The following is a 17,358-nucleotide window of genomic DNA, read 5'->3' as shown; positions in this document are numbered from 1 at the left end:
ATTTATAACTAAATGGTTTTGTTTCAAAAGTAATGAAGTATAACAGCAAAGTTAAAAGTCACGTATTCAGTGCGCAGATGACCTATGGTTTATCAAAAAAAAACATTACCTACAAATGAACCTATCATTTGAATAAACTTACAATACTTCATTCAAACTACAACTGTCGTTTCGCGCGGTAGCAAAGCGCGTGCGCACTTCATTCTATAGGTCGCCAACTGTATATGTAAATATATACATAACTACCTACAATATAATGGGTGGTAACTATTCAGCTATGGATCCGATGGAAGTGCCTGTACCAGATTTAGAGAAATTATTCGAAAGAGACGGTTATTTGAAGCCATACGAAAGAGAAATTAGAAGGAGGTAAGTCTAAGTGTATATTTTATATATTAAAAGTGGCTTAACATCATTAATATGTACTTAAAGTAAGATAATTATTATTTAGAAATTGAAGTGCTGTTTGAGGTTAAGTTGCCGTGTTTACGATTTAGGAGTCTTTGACATTTAAGCTCTAAAGCGAATTGGGAGTGTATTTGTCGTAAAAATTAAAGAAATACATTGACACTAGGAATACTTTAGTGGTTATATTAATGTATAAATGTTAAAGATCTAGTTTTTTGTCATAAAATGTAATTAGAAATGTTTAACACAGTATTTTTATCAAACGCGCGTTAAAGCGAAACAACCGCTACAATCACCTTAGGACTTTTCCAATGTCAAACCGAAGGTCAATTTGATAAAAATGTAATTCTAAATTTTTTTATTTATTTTTAATAATCCTGTGTCTGGTAGGTAAATGTCAGTAGATTTTCTCCGAAAGAATGTTTGTACATATTCTGGAAGGTACTTACCATTTTTTTTACTTTTTTTTTTAACTTTACCATACCTATAAATATCAATTTGCCAACCATCCAGAATATCTAAATAACTATAGTTTAGTAGTAAGTATATGAACAGGCAAACTAATAACTCTCACGGACCACAAGCTTACCGAACTTAGGTTTTTACCAAATTTTACAAATAATTATAGTTTATTTTAATACCTAGTCAGTGTATATCACAAAATTATCTCTCTGTCATAAACACAACATATTAGAAACACAATTTACGAACTATATTTTAAAAAAGGCCGTAGATTCGTTTGCATCTATTTCTTACCTTTACTTGCCTGATAATTTTAGTTGAATTAAAAAAATAACAATCTTACCCTACAATTCGTCATAAACACATTTGATACATTGGAACAAATTACAAGTTGTATTGCATAATGTAGGTATCCTGTTTAATATAGGTATAATGTAGGTAGGTAGGTTATATAGTTTAGGTACACGAAAACATTTTTTTTTTTCAATTCTGTGGTAACGTACTGTATGACATACACATGTACTACTACTACACTACACTACATGTACCTAGTTTGTCAATTCGAACATCGCGAATGAATGCGATTACTGCCAAATGTACTTTTTCTTATATGTAGATCCAGTGAAATGCTTATATTTTGAATTACTATTGATATTAAAGGAAACAAATGCAGAGATAGTGTATGAGACCTGGTTTTAAGTGGTTATTGGAACCTACCATTAACTAATTGCCCGCAGTCTATAGCAATAGATTCGAACCCGAATTTCTATCTTAACGTCCCACTAAGTCCTATCCAGACTTGTAAATCCGAAGCCCATCGTTCTGAATGAGCGCCGACGTCACGTCGATCGTAAATCTGCAAGCTAAATCGAAGAACTTGATACCATACTGTGCAATTTTCAATGGCCCTACCTATATACACGACAAGACCATTAATAAAAAACACCAAGAACCATTAAAAATAATAATTTATCCGGGATATAAAACGTTTGGCTCAGTATTACTTTTCGAATGTCAATCTAGTTTATCTGTCTAAGGTATTTTCAAAAGCCATTTAAATTACCTATAGATAAGAACACGATTTTATGATCTCGAAATTACGTTTCATTACTTAGCACGTTATTAGTAACTGTTAACGTAATTTACAGATATGCTTGCTACAAAGATATTTGGGACCGTATCGAATCATGGGACGGTGGCCTAGAAGCATTCACGAAGGGCTACAAATACTACGGACCCCAATTTAATCAGGATGGCTCCGTTACGTGGCGCGAGTGGGCTCCAGGAGCGCATAGCCTACATCTTCGAGGAGAATTCAGTAAGTAGCAACTTGAAAATTGAACTGAATCACATGATTTTTTAAATGTTACTAGCGTACCTATGTGTAAAATAATCCCCTGTCTTTTAAAGTTTTCCAATTAAACAAGCCATTCCGACTGGTGTACGTTTTAAAAGCCCCTCAGCATTGAGCGGCATCTTTGCTGTATTCGTGACGTTCAGAAACAATAAAAAACCGACCAATTCGTTCTAATTTTTTAATGATAGTATACCAGTCAATTACCTGATTTTTTTTTTGTCTATGTCACTCTTCTGTGAGGACTAACAGCCAATAACTGCATGCTCCTTCTATATCACCTATCTGTCATATACCTTTCCAGATGGATGGGACTCGAAGAGCCATCCATTCGCTAAAAAGGAGTACGGCAAATGGGAGATTCAAATCCCTGCAAATCCAGACGGTTCGTGTGCATTGAAACACGACTCCCGTGTCCAAATCATAGTGAACGACAACTTGTACAGAATATCACCGTGGGCCAGTTACGTGAAGCCACATGAGGGTTTTACTTATCAACATTTTATTTATAAGCCAGAACAGGTGAGATACATTGCATTATTACATTAGTCTCTCATAAATTAAATAATTATATAGAGCGTGTTTATGAGTACTCTCAGATAGCAAAGCAAGGTGGTATGTTAACAATGTCAATAATGAACGAAATCTCATTTTGAACTTTGACTTATTATAATGTCTGTGGGTCATCGATGACATTATTTCACACACGCACACACACACATGCACCAAAGCACACACACATGCACCTATCAAACCTTTTCTACGTGTTCAAAATAAAAAAAGCAAAAATCGTCTTAGTTCGAAAATCAGCTTTATGAAACATTACGTTTCTCCTTAGCCCTACAAATTCAAGCATCCAAAGGTAGACAAGCCAAGGTCTCTTCGCATCTACGAGTGTCACGTTGGTATAGCAACGTCCGAGGGTAAAGTGGGCTCTTACAACGAGTTCCGCGAGAACGTCCTGCCCAGAATCAAGAAACAGGGTTACAATGCTATACAGATCATGGCCATAAAGGAACATGCATATTACGCTTCGTTTGGGTATCAAGTTACCAGCTTTTTTGCTGCCAGCAGGTGAGTTTAGATCGGAAAGTCAATTCTGCTGATAAAAAATTTACTGGTGAGAAGGGTTCTTATGAAACCGCACAACTAGGTATATCACCAACCTATCCATTTCCACCGTGGTTGAAGGGGTTTTTTTGCGTACCTGTCTGCCAATAGCTTGGAGGGCTTCACCTTGACTGATGGGCAAGCCCACAGGGCAGGCTGATTTTTTTTTCTATAATCTGGCCTAACAAAAGCAGTGCTTCGCTGAATCTACCGGAATCGCAATCGCAACCTACTGAGAAGATCCAGCGAGAAACTAATTGGGTGCAGACTTAAAAGAGGGAGTATAACCGTCGGTATACTGTACAATTGAGACATAGACCTCATGTCTCAAGGTGGCATTCACGCGATGTTATTGGCTTCGCTTACCACTTAAAACCACTTGAAAAAGGGTACCACGAACGTTAAAAACAAAGTAAATTTGTGTAAAGATTCACAAAAGCTGACGGTTGCTTGTTAGCAATCGATTGAGTACATATTTGCCGTGTACAAGAACTTCCTCTTAAACAACTGTCACAAGTTTTAACGCGCTTTTATTATCTTGGTATGTACATATGTAACGGAATCTTTGAACTTATTTTCACCGACTTTTGATGTCCGTTTAAGTTAAAAATCTGCACACGCATTAAGTACCGATGACAGTACAGTAATTTTATATTTTTTTGTTCTAATAGCCCGACTAGCATCAACAGAAAAATACAATAGGAAAAGCTGAAATTAATTTAATTGTTAATTCGGTTTGCTAATTGATGTGTATTTATTTTTAAACTACATCTATTATTACGAACATAATTTTTTTGTAGTCGTTACGGGACTCCTTGCGAACTAAAACAGCTGATAGATCGGGCACACGAGATAGGTCTATACGTTCTACTGGACGTGGTACATTCGCACGCTTCGAAGAACACTCTAGATGGACTCAATGAGTTTGACGGCACAAACGCTTGCTACTTCCACGACGGACCTAGGGGCACACACTCTTTGTGGGACAGCAGACTGTTCAATTATTCCGAGTAAGTAGATTATTTATAACGACTTTATAAGTTACAATTATATAAACAAACACACATTTAAAGCGACCTAACATGATAAATACATAAGAAAATATAATGACACTATCAAAAACATTTGCTAGATGAAATAAGCTTTTCCTTATTTCATAATATTTTTTTTATTTTATTTTTATTGCCTTTGTAGGCAGACGAGCATACGGCCCACCTGATGGTAAGTGGTCACCGTCGCTCATGGACGTCAGCAATGCCAGGGGCAGAGCCAAGCCGCTGCCTACCAAGCCAAGCCGCTGCCTACCATTCATTCATTCAATTTCTAAGATGGTGTGGCTAAGACGGTAACGTCAATCAATAACGTTAATTTTTTTCAAACGTTGACGTCATTGTACAAAATCGGAGTTGGGAAACTTTCGCACTATGCTAACAATCGTTTCATGCTTCTGCAAATTATTACCAAAAATTCGAGCAAATATGCTCAGAGGGAGCCTCAGCGTTTAAATGTTCTGTGCACGAGTTCGACAAATAATAGAGTGTTACAAAACTACCCGTAAAGCCGAAAGGAGGTTAAATGGGGCCTTATAACGAGTCCATTCACAATATTTAAGAACCGTGATAACGCTGTATAACATAACAAAAAAAAAAATTTTTTCACTGATGTGCAATCCCTACTTCAGTAAAATTAAAGAGTAAACTACGCAGAATGTACCTACATTTATACCTAATTCGAGGAAAGACAGAAATATTAAAAGATTTGAATATGATAACTTATTTTTTACAACTTGACATTTCTTGAAGCCAGTAAGTACTCAAGTATAATGACATCCTTGTATTGAGGTAGCAAAGATTTATGAATTTAAAATAGAAAATCTATTAAAGAAGACTATTATTAGTTAAAATAGGTAAATAGGCCTTTTTGTTAAATAATCTAGTTCCCTGACATGACAGCTTACTAGGGTTGACAAAATTTTAGGCTTTGATAATAAATTATAATTTTTACGAGGTATTTTGTAACACATTGTATAGCTTGAACTCAAGGTCACTATGTCTAAAGTGAAGCTCTATTTTAAGCGTAATCTATTTCTAAAGTCAGAGTTATCTTCATAATAATGGAGTCGATTCAAATTTGATTTCGCAGGATCGAGGTTTTGCGTTTCCTACTATCAAACCTGCGATGGTATCAAGAAGAATATCAATTCGATGGCTTCAGGTGAGGATGATATTTTCAGAGCATGACAGACACAGACAGAGCGGAGCCAGTAGCTAATGGCAATAGTTGGCCCTTGAGTTGCGTCCCAAGCAACGGTAGACTGATCTGCCCGGGATCATGATGCTTGCAAATCCTAAATAATATAGTTTATATATAATAATATAAATATGCTTATATATGCCGAGAATTGCCGGCGGTGGACATATTTGTTTCTTTCAACTACGTGGTTATTCCGCCAATACTGCCGATAAATAAGCTACTTTTTAACAAAACACTACTGTTTCTTTGAACCAAGATTGAGAACGAAGAAGAAGAAACAGAGACTTATTTAATATATACACATAACTATCCCCAAACGTGTTTAGCCAAGAGCAAGTCGCTGAGAAATGTCGCAGGGTTTTGCAATAATTTTAAGTGATAAAGTAATATATTTATGATCTTCCGTTTCATATAGGTTCGACGGCGTGACGTCAATGTTGTACCACAGTCGCGGTATCGGTGAGGGGTTCTCTGGTCACTACGACGAATATTACGGACTGAATGTAGACACCGAGGCACTGATCTACCTGATGCTCGCCAACGACATTGTGCACAGCATCGATAACAGAGTCATCACTATTGCTGAGGTATAATTATAACATAAAATTTAAATGCAACGTGTTACAAAATACCCCATAAAAGATATAATTAACTAGCTGACCCGACAGACTTCGTAGTGCCTCAATCGATAAATAAAATACCTAAACTTTTTTATAAAATAAACTTAAAACAAACAAAAGGAATCCGTCCGACAGGGTGCAGATCAAAGTAAAAACAAAATTGTTATTTTTATTTAATTCAGAGCATTTTCATATTTATTTACCTTTCAAACCTTCTCTGGACTTCTACTAATAATTCAACACCAAAATTAACCAAATCGGTCCAGCCGTTCTCGAGTTTTAGCGAGACTAACGAACTTTATGTATATAGATAAACAACAATTTTATGTATATAGATAGATTAATATTATCAAAGCAAAAAATTTTCGTCGAGCAAAGACACGATATTTATATATGCTTAAATTAAATAATAAAAACGTTAAATACTTTTTAATGAAGCTAAGATTTCAAAGATAGGTATCTAACTTTTGTTTTTGTTTTACCCACTTTTTGTAGTACTGTATTGCTATCAGTAAAAAAAAAATACGCTGGCCAAGTTTGCCTATACAGTCTTATGATGTATTAAAGTTAATATGCTTGTTGCTTCGTATTCTAAGTTGTGACGTCATAAATTCGATTGAGCTATATTATCTACTTTGTGATTGATGTTAACTTTACCTATTCAGTTGTTGCTCATACGAGTACTTTCGGAAAAGTAGTTATTATTGTGTGTTGGCAACTCCAACATTTTAGCATGGAAAATAAAATTACATGACTGGCAACATTGTTGATGTCAGTCTCTTCCTTTTTTACTTTTCACCGCAAGCGGACGTGTTTATAATATTAATAAAATATCAAGTGTATGAACATTCAAATAAACCGTATTGCAGCACAAAGCGCAAGTTTTCTTTATATCAGCAACCGGCCCATACAGCCCGCACCAAAACAGTGTGCGCTAGATGGCGTTTCATCGAAATTAAATGAGTCTGTTATATTTCTTGATAAATTTCGCGATAGTCAATACGCAACGTGGAAATTACAGGACGTATCTGGTATGCCAGCGTCTTGCCGGCCGGTTCGCGAGGGCGGCACCGGCTTCGACTACCGCCTCGGCATGGCCATCCCGGACATGTGGATCAAGCTGCTCAAGGAAGAGAAGGATGAAGACTGGAAGATGGGTCACATCGTGCACACCCTCACTAACCGACGTTGGATGGAAGGAACTATCGCCTACGCCGAAAGTCATGATCAAGTACGGATTTTATATTTGCAGTCTTTCGTTACCATTGTCAATATACTGACTAGATTGTAAAGATTCTGATTACATTATAAGTGCACTTTTTTGCACGCAATGTAACTCAATTTATTTCGTTTTTGCAGTACATTGCATATTCACGTAACATACACTTTTTAAAACGACATTCACCTATGACTAACTTAGAAAATGTAGTACATTAATGCTCACGGTCAAAAGATCCTATAATAGTCCGTGCTTATTTATTTCTTAAGCTCATCCGGCTCTTGCTATGGCCAGTGTCAGCAACACACTCGGTTTGAGCCCCGTGAGCTCATCTACACGTCAAGGACAAGCTGAAATAGCCTCTCAAGGTTATCAGCATAGGTAGAAAAAAAAGCTCATCCGTGGTAATAATACTCTCCCTTCAAATATCTTCCCGCTACCAAAGAGTTTGCACGGGGTTTGGGTAAATACTAAATACTACTATCCATCCATCTTTATGATTTGAGTGACACTTTGGCCTTGGATTCTCGGCATCGGGAGCATAAGAGTCGATCTTTAGCGATCTTTTAGCGGTAAGCAGCGTCTTGGCTCTGCCCCTGGCATTGCTGAAGTCCATGGGCGACGATAACCACTCACCATCAAGTGGGCCGTATGCTCGTCTGCCTACAAGGGCAATAAAAAAAAAAAAATTCTTTGTATTTCGTATATGAATTCATCTATTATTAAGGTGTCCTTTTTAGAAGGCTTATGCGTTTACACTATCATAATAATAGACTAGCTGTACTCGCTGGGCATTTAAAATTAACATTATTATTTCTCACCCCACAAAGATTCTCATCATTAACGCCCCCGCAACTGGTGTAGGGAGTCCAACGCTCATATAAATATTAACCTATCCATTAAGTACATGTATTTTCTACATGGATACCAAGTTTCAAGTCAATCGGATGCATGGTTCAGTAGATATAATGGAACATCCACCACCACCACTAGATTTATAGATAGTGGTAGAGTTAACATTAAAAAAAGAAGAAGGTAGAGTTAACATTGTTGTTTATATTTTGACATTCAACAAGTGTGTTATGCTGAAATCTAAGTTGAAATAAATGATTTCGAATTTGAATTTGAATTTAATATATTTAGTATAGATTAATCATACAAATTAAAATTGGATAGACATCCATCCTTATGTCCCGAAATGCCATACTTAATACCAACGATATTTTTAGGCGTTAGTTGGTGATAAAACAATAGCGTTTTGGTTGATGGACGCCGCGATGTACACGCACATGAGCACCCTCAGCGAGCCCAGCGCCGTGGTGGAGCGCGGCCTCGCCCTACACTGCATGATACGACTCATCACGCATGCGCTCGGCGGAGAGGGATATCTTAACTTTATCGGTAAGCTATACAGACGAACTTAATGCTGCAACGCTTTTTAAGTCTAATGTCACGTTAAAACAAACGTGTAGAAAATTATAGATTAAACGTTGATGCACAACGAGTACCCACATGTGACGTCATACTTTGTGATTGGTGATTTTATCGTTTAAATCATTCATATTGTTATTGCTGTAGTGGATTATTTAAGTCTTATTAAAATTCACAATAATTTCATTTTAGATTAAATAGTTGTTGGTTAAATTGATTGTCAGTGGCCGGCCTATTTACGCCATTCAACTATTTCAGCCGTCATATTAGTGCGTTCCCTCACAAAGATTCATTAGCTGCATTATTTAAGAAGAAGAGTTCCTACGAAATTGGCTCAAAAGTACTCAAAACGTTACATGGACATTACCAGCATGTGTAGTACCGTGCACGCATCTACTCACCTAACTTTACACAAAAGAAAATAAATGCATTGTCGACATTCTAGTTCAGTGTGCTTAGTGCGAGTTTTTTAACGTTCTCGATAGCGTAAAAGTTATACTAACTAATTTGTATGGAGTGGGAATATTTGCCTACGTTTGCCGCTAGGGGCGCTGTTGCAACTGCGTACAATTGAATTTGAGTTAACTTTTACATTATCGAGAACGTTAAAAACTCGCATTAAGCACAATGGAATGTATGGTCTTCGGTTATTGAACCGTGAGGTCTTCCACCTGTCGCTTTAAATTCACTACTAATAGAAGTTTTTTATTTATTTTATAGTTAAGATGGGTGGACGATTTCACAGCCCACAGCCCTCACAGGGCTCACAGCCCTTGAGATATAAGTTCTAAGGTCTCAAGTATAGTTACAACGGTTGCCACACCCTTCAAACCAAAACGCATTACTGCTTCACGGCAGAAATAGGCAGGGTGGTGGTACCTACCCGTGCGGACTCACAAGAGGTCCTACCACCAGTAAATAGTAGAAACGACATTTTTTCGACAGTACATAGAGCGTCAACTTCAGTGTATCAGCATACAGAGAGGGACAGCTGCACAAAAACGTTACTTTCAAACTTCACTCACATTATATAAAATCGTTGTAAATTTAATTTAGGCAATGAGTTCGGTCATCCCGAATGGCTAGACTTCCCGCGAGCCGGTAACAACTCGTCTTACCACTACGCCAGACGTCAATGGCACCTCGTGGATGACGAACTCCTCAAGTACAAGTTCCTCAATGAATTCGACAGGGATATGAATCATTTGGAGGAAAAGTACGGCTGGTTGAGATCTGATCCTGTGAGTATAAAATGTTTATCTTGTTTATTAATAGTTAAATCCAAGAGTTTACTTTGATAGCCCTAAAGTTAAAGGTAATCTTGATAGATGTTATAATTATTTCATGATAACTAATTAAGAATAACTACTCTCATACACTAGTGTAATCTATGTTGATTTCTAAGATATCAATTAAGTGTCTGCGAAACATAAAGAACATTTGATTATTGACATTTGTTATCATGATATCTAATTTTGCTGATGTCCATGAACAACAATAACTACTTGTTATCAATCGAACTGTAGATAATTTAATTTACCTATGATGCCACTAGAAAAACTAGTCTTTCGTTACTTTAGAAACATTAACTACCTACTCTACTTCTATTATTGCAGATGTTCAAACAATACCGCAAGTAAATAATGAATTTGTTCAATATTCTCAGGGCTTTGTGTCATGTAAGCACGAAGCGGACAAAGTGATAGCTTTCGAACGTGCGGGCCTTGTTTTTGTCTTCAACTTTCACCCGTACCAGAGCTTTACAGATTACAGGATTGGTGTCAACGTGTCCGGCAAATATAAGGTTAATCTATCATCATTCTCACTCCCCTCTTACACATATAGTCTTTCACGCAATACATCCACTTCTTCTTAGGTCTACCTCTTGCTGTATATCTTTCCACGTGCTTAATTAATACTCTCTTACCAACCAAAACCAAAAATATAAGGCTAGTCTATATTTGGAAAAATAAAAATGTCATAGCTCTATACACATATGCAGCCAACATACATGTTGACTTCCACACCCAACAGTCATTAAAAAATATTCTCTGTAATAAAACATGCGTATAATTTGAAGGTGCTATTTTTACATAAAACTAAAAAAAAGTTTTCTGATATCTATGAATTATCTATATGTAATGTAATAACAAAACTGTAATAACTTAATATTAAAATATTAAATATCATCCATAGATAGATAAATCCCATAAAAAATCCATAGATAAATAAATTTAGAATTTATTTATCAATTCGTATCAACCTGATGATAAGGGGACACTAGCTCATGGACGCCAGGTATGCCAAAGCATACTTTAGCCCCCGCTTACCGAAATTTTATTTATTATATTAATATGTATAATATATTAATTTATCAAAGCCCATAGACATAAATGGAAAGAAAGATGTCAATAAGAGCTCACATTACTACCAGTAAATATTCTGTCGATAACAATCTGAAGTAGCCGGTTCGGCGACACCATCGTTGCTGCATGTTTTTCATGTCATAAATTACCTATTTCCCTGCCTTGGTATTTTTACGCAGAGTCATACACTTGAACACAGACAATGGCAACAATTCACATCATCCCTTAGAGCAAAATAATAATATGACGTAAATAAAACTTAACTGAACAATTTTCTTGCATCATTATAAAAAAAAAACCTTACGCACAAAGTTTATAAGTATAACTACGATTGCAGGCTATACTATGTTCAGATAGTAAGAAATATGGAGGTTTTGGTCGAGTAGAGCCTGACGGAGAGTTCCATTCCACACAGCAAATACCATGGGGAAATAGAAATGATTCAATACAGGTAAAATACTTTGTTAACCACAGTGAAGGATACTGGGATACTTTATGGAAATAATTAAAATAATTGCTACTTTTATCAGCAAATTTTTATTTATTTCCAAATATTCAATTAAAAGGAATTTTTATGTTTTTTAAAAATTGGACCAATTTGTTTCCTTTTTCTTATATGTATTTTTATACATCTTTTATTTTTTTGCAATGATTAGATTTGGACAAGATGAAATACTTATTTACTGTTTTGTTTTTGTTTTAGGTTTACATCCCTTGCCGTACTGCTATTGTATACGCACCAACCTAATAGTCTTATAGCATTATTAATATATATATTTTTTTAAGTAAATGTTCTGGCAATCACCACAATGCTACCACTATTAAGCTAGTCTGTTTTATGAAATATTTTCTTTTTGAGATTTAAAGTTTAGTTAACTGAAAGACTTTTCAAGTACAAAATCATATATTTATGTTTTGTAATAAATTTTATAAATAAGATTTGTTTGTTAAAATATATTGTTTTTATGATGGCACACCTATAAGTAAGTTATTTTTAGGTGTACAACTCAGTGGTTTTAGTCTTGTCAATGTGACTGTATAACCAAATTCCTGGGCCAAATGACCTCGGTCTGAATCTATGATGGCCATGCATTTGGCTCCTCTGACTGTCAATGGATGATCATTATGAGTTTGGTCTGCTGCATGTCCAATACACAAATATTGGTTGATGGGTAAATTGCTGAATTTGTAACTACGAGGATAAGCTAACCTGTCTGTAGCGTGTAGAGATCCATAACAACAAGGACAAAGAACAAACTTTGCTTTTGCATGTAGACATTTGTCCAAAACTAAGTCACTGGCAATACCACAAGCGTGTAATGCTATACCAATATCAAAATTGCCTACAAAAAAATCTAAGTTACATTGAAAAAACAAGACATTCTTCATACCCATTTCGTGTACTCTCTTCCTTGCTCTAAGTAAAGATTGTTCCTTGTTCTCTAACAGAATTATAGTACAATTTGGTAATAAATGTGCAACTAAAATGCCTAGATGTCCACTGCCACTGCAAAAATCCACAATGATATCTCCATCTTGGGCTACACTTAAAACTGCCAGAGCTAAGTTTTCTAGTTGCTGTGACTTTCTGAGTACTCTTTCATCAGGAAGGTGACCTGCCGTTGGATTGGCTCCATCAGGAACATCCGCCCAATTAATGTTACAGTCAAGTTTATTATCATCTACATTTAGCTCCATGTCATTTTGTAGTAAACTCAGAGCTTTTATTATATCATCCTCTTTGGTAAATAATCTCTTTTTTGGATTGTGTCTTTTGGGATCACATTTATATAAACTGACATCTTCTGTCTCTGGTATGGCATTACATTCCATTATTGTGTTCTTTATTTCTAATTTACTGATTTTGTCCACCAAAGATTTCAGTTCTAATGTGTTCAACAGATTTTTGTACCACTTATAACTATAAGGAAATAAAGATTCAAAACTTCCTCCAAAAAATTGTACTATTATGTGATATGATGGGAATAGAACTAAGTCAGCCAAAGTTACGAATGGTCCTTCAGCATATTGGTGGCTAATGTTAAGATCTTTGATTTTAGTAGTACAATCTATATCTATGTCCTTCTTTGTGTTTGATTTCCATTTTCTACTTTTAGGTACCCTGTTTTTATCATTTTTATCTTCCTCTTTTACTGGTGTCTTCTCTGCATCTGCCTCACTGACTTTCAGAACTCCTTTATTAATTTCTCGAGCTATTTTGTAGACGTTATGCATTCTAACTGGTTTGCGTAAATGATTTTCAAATCTAACCAAATTTTTGGGTACTTTATCCAAGGATGCAGTGCTGAACATTTCTTTTACTGTTCTAATGATGTCGACTTCACAAAACTTTGTCCATATTGATGCTTCATTAGGTGCTTGAAGACAACTCTTGCGGAAGCCAAGCAAGCCTTCTTCATGTTCGTATAGACTATGCGGGCGTGTTATAAACTTGCAAATGTGTCTTGCCACTGCACATAGGCCAGCTAAAATGGTATCGTTGAACATTACCACGGGGTATGTGCACATTATTTGCCACGGCACATCTTTTTCATTTATAACAATTAAGTTCTCATCTTGCAACGCCACACTTTCTTGACTCAACTTTGTACTTGTGTACACGAAATTTAAAATCATGTCTTCAGGGTTACAATGCACGTATATGCAGTAAATTATAAGTGACTCTAAGGGGAGTTTCATTATTTTAGAGGATTGGTAGTCCTCCTTTGAAGTATTAACTTCGAGATAGATAGCGTTCGTCATTCTGCCACTTAAGATAGTTCTCACATATTTAAGAATATCACAGTCGTGTTAACATAATATGTTAAAGAAGTAACATATTATGTTTCGCTCACATATGTTTATTATTCTCAACAATGCCTTTCATAACCTCCAAATCTTAAGTAATAGTAGTTTTATTTTTCGAAATGGAAAGGCATAAGTATCACACCATACAGCCTAATCTGTTATATAATATATATTTTTTATGAAATACGATATTATGAAATGAAATGAAGCTGATTAATATGAAACATGGCATAGCATGGCATGGAATGAAATGAAATGAATTGAAATGACGTGAGATGATATGATATGGGATATTTTTATGAAAAATGATAATATGGAGCGAAATGAAATGAAGAAATTGAGACATTAATCGACTGGGATGAAATTAAATGAAAAGAGATGAGATGATATGGGATGAAATATAATCTCAGTAAAGTGGTGGTCATTTCCTGAGATTTTTTCAGTGGACGGAAAGGCGAAGGTATCATACAATTAAGCTAAATCTTTTGTATTTTCTGTTTTATGAAAGATGATATGGAGCGAAATGAAATGAAGTTGATTAACTTAAGGAATGAATCAATTGATTATGGAAATTAAAATAACTGAAATTTAATTAAAAGAAATAAGGCGAATATTTGTTAAAGTGTAAAGTTTTTTTTTTTAGTGCTTAGATGGGTGGACGAGCTCACAGCCCACCTGGTGTTAAGTGGTTACTGGAGCCCATAGACATCTACAACGTAAATGCGCCACCCATCCTGAGATATAAGTTCTCAGGTCTCAAGTATAGTTACAACGGCTGCTCTACCCTTCAAGCCGAAACGCATTACTGCTTCATGGCAGAAATAGGCAGGGTGGTGGTACCTACCCACGCAGACTCTCAAGAGCTCCTACCACCAGTAAAAAATATGCATAAGTAAAATATATGCTAAGAAACGAAATAACCTCTCGGCAAAATCGTGAGTACCTTTTATTTTATTTGGTCATAATTCAGTGATGTAGAGTGTCCCTTCTTTGAAAGTACTTACTTGCCGCGTAGTGATGGAAAATTTTAGTCACCGTTTATATATATACCAAGAACGAAATGGAGTACATTTGGGTGACGTGATTTCCAAAATACAATTCCCCTATAATGCAGATTACCACACAATAAAAAAAATGCTGTACATTAACTTTTATTATTTTTTTTCAGTTCGAAGGACTTTGGGACATCCTGTATTTTCAGAGGAACCCAAGAAGCCACAACTAGTTATTTTGTTTTATTTTATTACAGTTGTGTGGTTGGACAGATGTAAAATTATAAGTAACCGTAAATATTAAAAGTTTCAACTTGAAAAAACATTACATTAACACATCCTGCCAAAAACTCTCATGTTCGAGTAACTGAAATGAAATAAAAACAATCCAGAACATAATAGTTTCATTTTCCAAAAAGGCGGAAGTATCACACCATTGAACTTTTATTCTGTTATAAGATTTAAAAATCATCTCTTTTTTATAAGCATAACGGAAAGAAACGGCATGTTGATTTAGCTAAATTTGACTAAAGAATGAAATGAGATGAAAATAAACGATGTCTCAGTTACGTCGTAGGAATTTAAATGTTAGTTAGTTCATTGTTTCGTGTTGGTTCAATTTTAATTAATTCCTCTATCACACATACAATGCTTTGGCCTTTTATTTACAAAAACAGGCTGTATGATAAGATAATATAGCCTTTCCTATTTTGAAAAAAAGAAAACTGTCACTTTATTTTCAATTTGTCAATGTTTGTTATATCAATCAGTCCACAATCAGTCACATTCATGTTTTTTGCATTATTTTAGAGCTGTAAATAAACATGTGCGCCTAAGTCTACGTTAAGCAACATTCGTCAAATAATTCCGATTCCTTCGTGCAACTTTCCCCAAAAACTTTCCGAAACTTGTCCAATAAAACTTCTTGAATTTGACTGTCAATCTATAATGATGCAGGTAGAAGTAAAAAATTGGCAATTGCTTTATGGCACAGTTGTTGTTTGTATTGTCAATATATTGATGCCGCATTTGGCAAAATATGTAAGTACCACATTCATGAAATCTTCCTGAACTCCGTTAAAACATAGATTACAATACATTAATAAGAGATATCGTTTTAGATTGTATCTTGGTTCTACAGTCCAACCAAGGAAGAACTTCTAAAACTAGAAGAGCTACGTAAACTTTTAGAAGAACTGAACCAGAAATCTATTAAAGATGAATTTGCTGCATACTCCAGATTGCAGCGCAGAATAAATAAACTCGAGGCTGAAGTAAAAAAGATGTCACAGTCTAGAATTAGTGCAAGTGTAACAGTGAATGCTTCTATACAACTTGTTCTAGAGGTGTTGGTGGCAATCATAACTGTAATTTCCATAATCTTCTTCCGGAAAATACCTGTAGCCACTATGAAGGGTGATCTATTTCCATTCACAACTGTACTTCGATACCCTAGTGAGCTCCCAAATGCCATTTCTGCTCATGTATGGATAATTATCTCCAATGTTACCCTTAAAGTTTTACTGAAACCTATGTTGCCTTAATGTAATTACAGGTATATATTATGTTATTCATAAATATTCTGAAGTTATTATTTATTGTACATAATAATAGTATGTTCAACACACCATGACAATGTTTTACTAATTGAAATAACAATCCTGAAAGCTAGATATGTATTATTTTATAATTTAATTTTAAAATAAATAGAGCTATGAATAAAAAAAGCTATGTATTGTAACTAATTCCTCATACTGGTATTATCTCTTTATAGGGCATAATGATGAAGTAAGTACAAAACATTATTGTAAATTATTTTTTTCCTACCTATGCTGATAGCCTTGAGAGGCTATTTCAGCTTCGCCCTAACATTTGTAGGTGAGCTCACGGGGCTCAAACCTGACTACGATGCTAACACGAACCCTAGCAAGAGCCGTGCTTCGCAGAATCTACCACCGGATCGGAAACGCGACCCACTGAGAAGATCCGGCGAGAAACTCAGTGGGCTGTGTCTGAGAGTTAATTTGCTCGTCGAGCCCTTCGTCGCAAGCGACGGGTTCGACGAGAACGGTGACCGGTGCTTGAAGTACCTAAAAGCACCGTTAGTGGATCGGGAGGATCCGCGATGACGTGTTTTGGGCGACGTCGACTGCTTTCCATTCTGTGCGCAGGATCGGGAATCCACGATGAAAGGGTTCTCGTGTCGTGCCGCTTTATCGAAGTGGTTTATTGTAAAAATTATGTATGTAATTTTTATACAATTCTGAACAAGGAAAAATAATTATTGTTTGTTATTATTTATTTCTTATCATTCACGAGTGTACTCAGGCTTAAA

General features: G+C 35.5%; 3 protein-coding genes across 4 annotated transcripts; 2 read left to right on the top strand and 1 right to left on the bottom strand.

Moving 5' to 3' along the window:
• The first annotated feature begins 58 nt into the window (after nucleotides 1-58).
• Nucleotides 59-12,176, top strand: LOC101739451 (1,4-alpha-glucan-branching enzyme). 2 transcript variants are annotated; one of them, XM_012690461.4, is made up of 13 exons: nucleotides 59-369; nucleotides 2,019-2,188; nucleotides 2,529-2,746; nucleotides 3,063-3,298; nucleotides 4,135-4,344; nucleotides 5,477-5,548; nucleotides 6,003-6,174; nucleotides 7,229-7,438; nucleotides 8,656-8,827; nucleotides 9,914-10,098; nucleotides 10,524-10,661; nucleotides 11,561-11,674; nucleotides 11,927-12,176. In XM_012690461.4, exons 1-13 carry the CDS (start codon nucleotides 257-259, stop codon nucleotides 11,969-11,971), a joined length of 2,055 nt encoding a protein of 684 aa, XP_012545915.2. In that variant the 5' UTR covers nucleotides 59-256; the 3' UTR covers nucleotides 11,972-12,176. The 2 variants fall into 2 exon arrangements, with proteins under 2 accessions (XP_012545915.2, XP_062531116.1); XM_062675132.1 differs by having other exon boundaries at nucleotides 81-369; nucleotides 11,561-12,176.
• Nucleotides 12,109-13,986, bottom strand: LOC101742299 (glutathione S-transferase C-terminal domain-containing protein homolog). The gene has a single exon (XM_012690462.4). The coding sequence runs from the start codon at nucleotides 13,984-13,986 to the stop codon at nucleotides 12,187-12,189; it is 1,800 nt and encodes a 599-aa protein (XP_012545916.2). The 3' UTR covers nucleotides 12,109-12,186.
• A 1,772-nt stretch (nucleotides 13,987-15,758) lies between these two features.
• LOC101739305 (guided entry of tail-anchored proteins factor 1) lies at nucleotides 15,759-16,750 on the top strand. Its single transcript, XM_004926252.3, has 2 exons — nucleotides 15,759-16,064; nucleotides 16,145-16,750. Exons 1-2 carry the CDS (start codon nucleotides 15,972-15,974, stop codon nucleotides 16,565-16,567), a joined length of 516 nt encoding a protein of 171 aa, XP_004926309.1. The 5' UTR covers nucleotides 15,759-15,971; the 3' UTR covers nucleotides 16,568-16,750.
• The last annotated feature ends 608 nt before the right edge of the window (nucleotides 16,751-17,358 follow it).

The sequence above is a fragment of the Bombyx mori genome, chromosome 3 (assembly GCF_030269925.1).
Source record: "Bombyx mori chromosome 3, ASM3026992v2".
Lineage (NCBI taxonomy): Eukaryota > Metazoa > Arthropoda > Insecta > Lepidoptera > Bombycidae > Bombyx > Bombyx mori.
The sequence above is the reverse complement of the archived record's forward strand: the minus strand, read 5'-3'. Positions and strand labels throughout refer to the sequence as shown.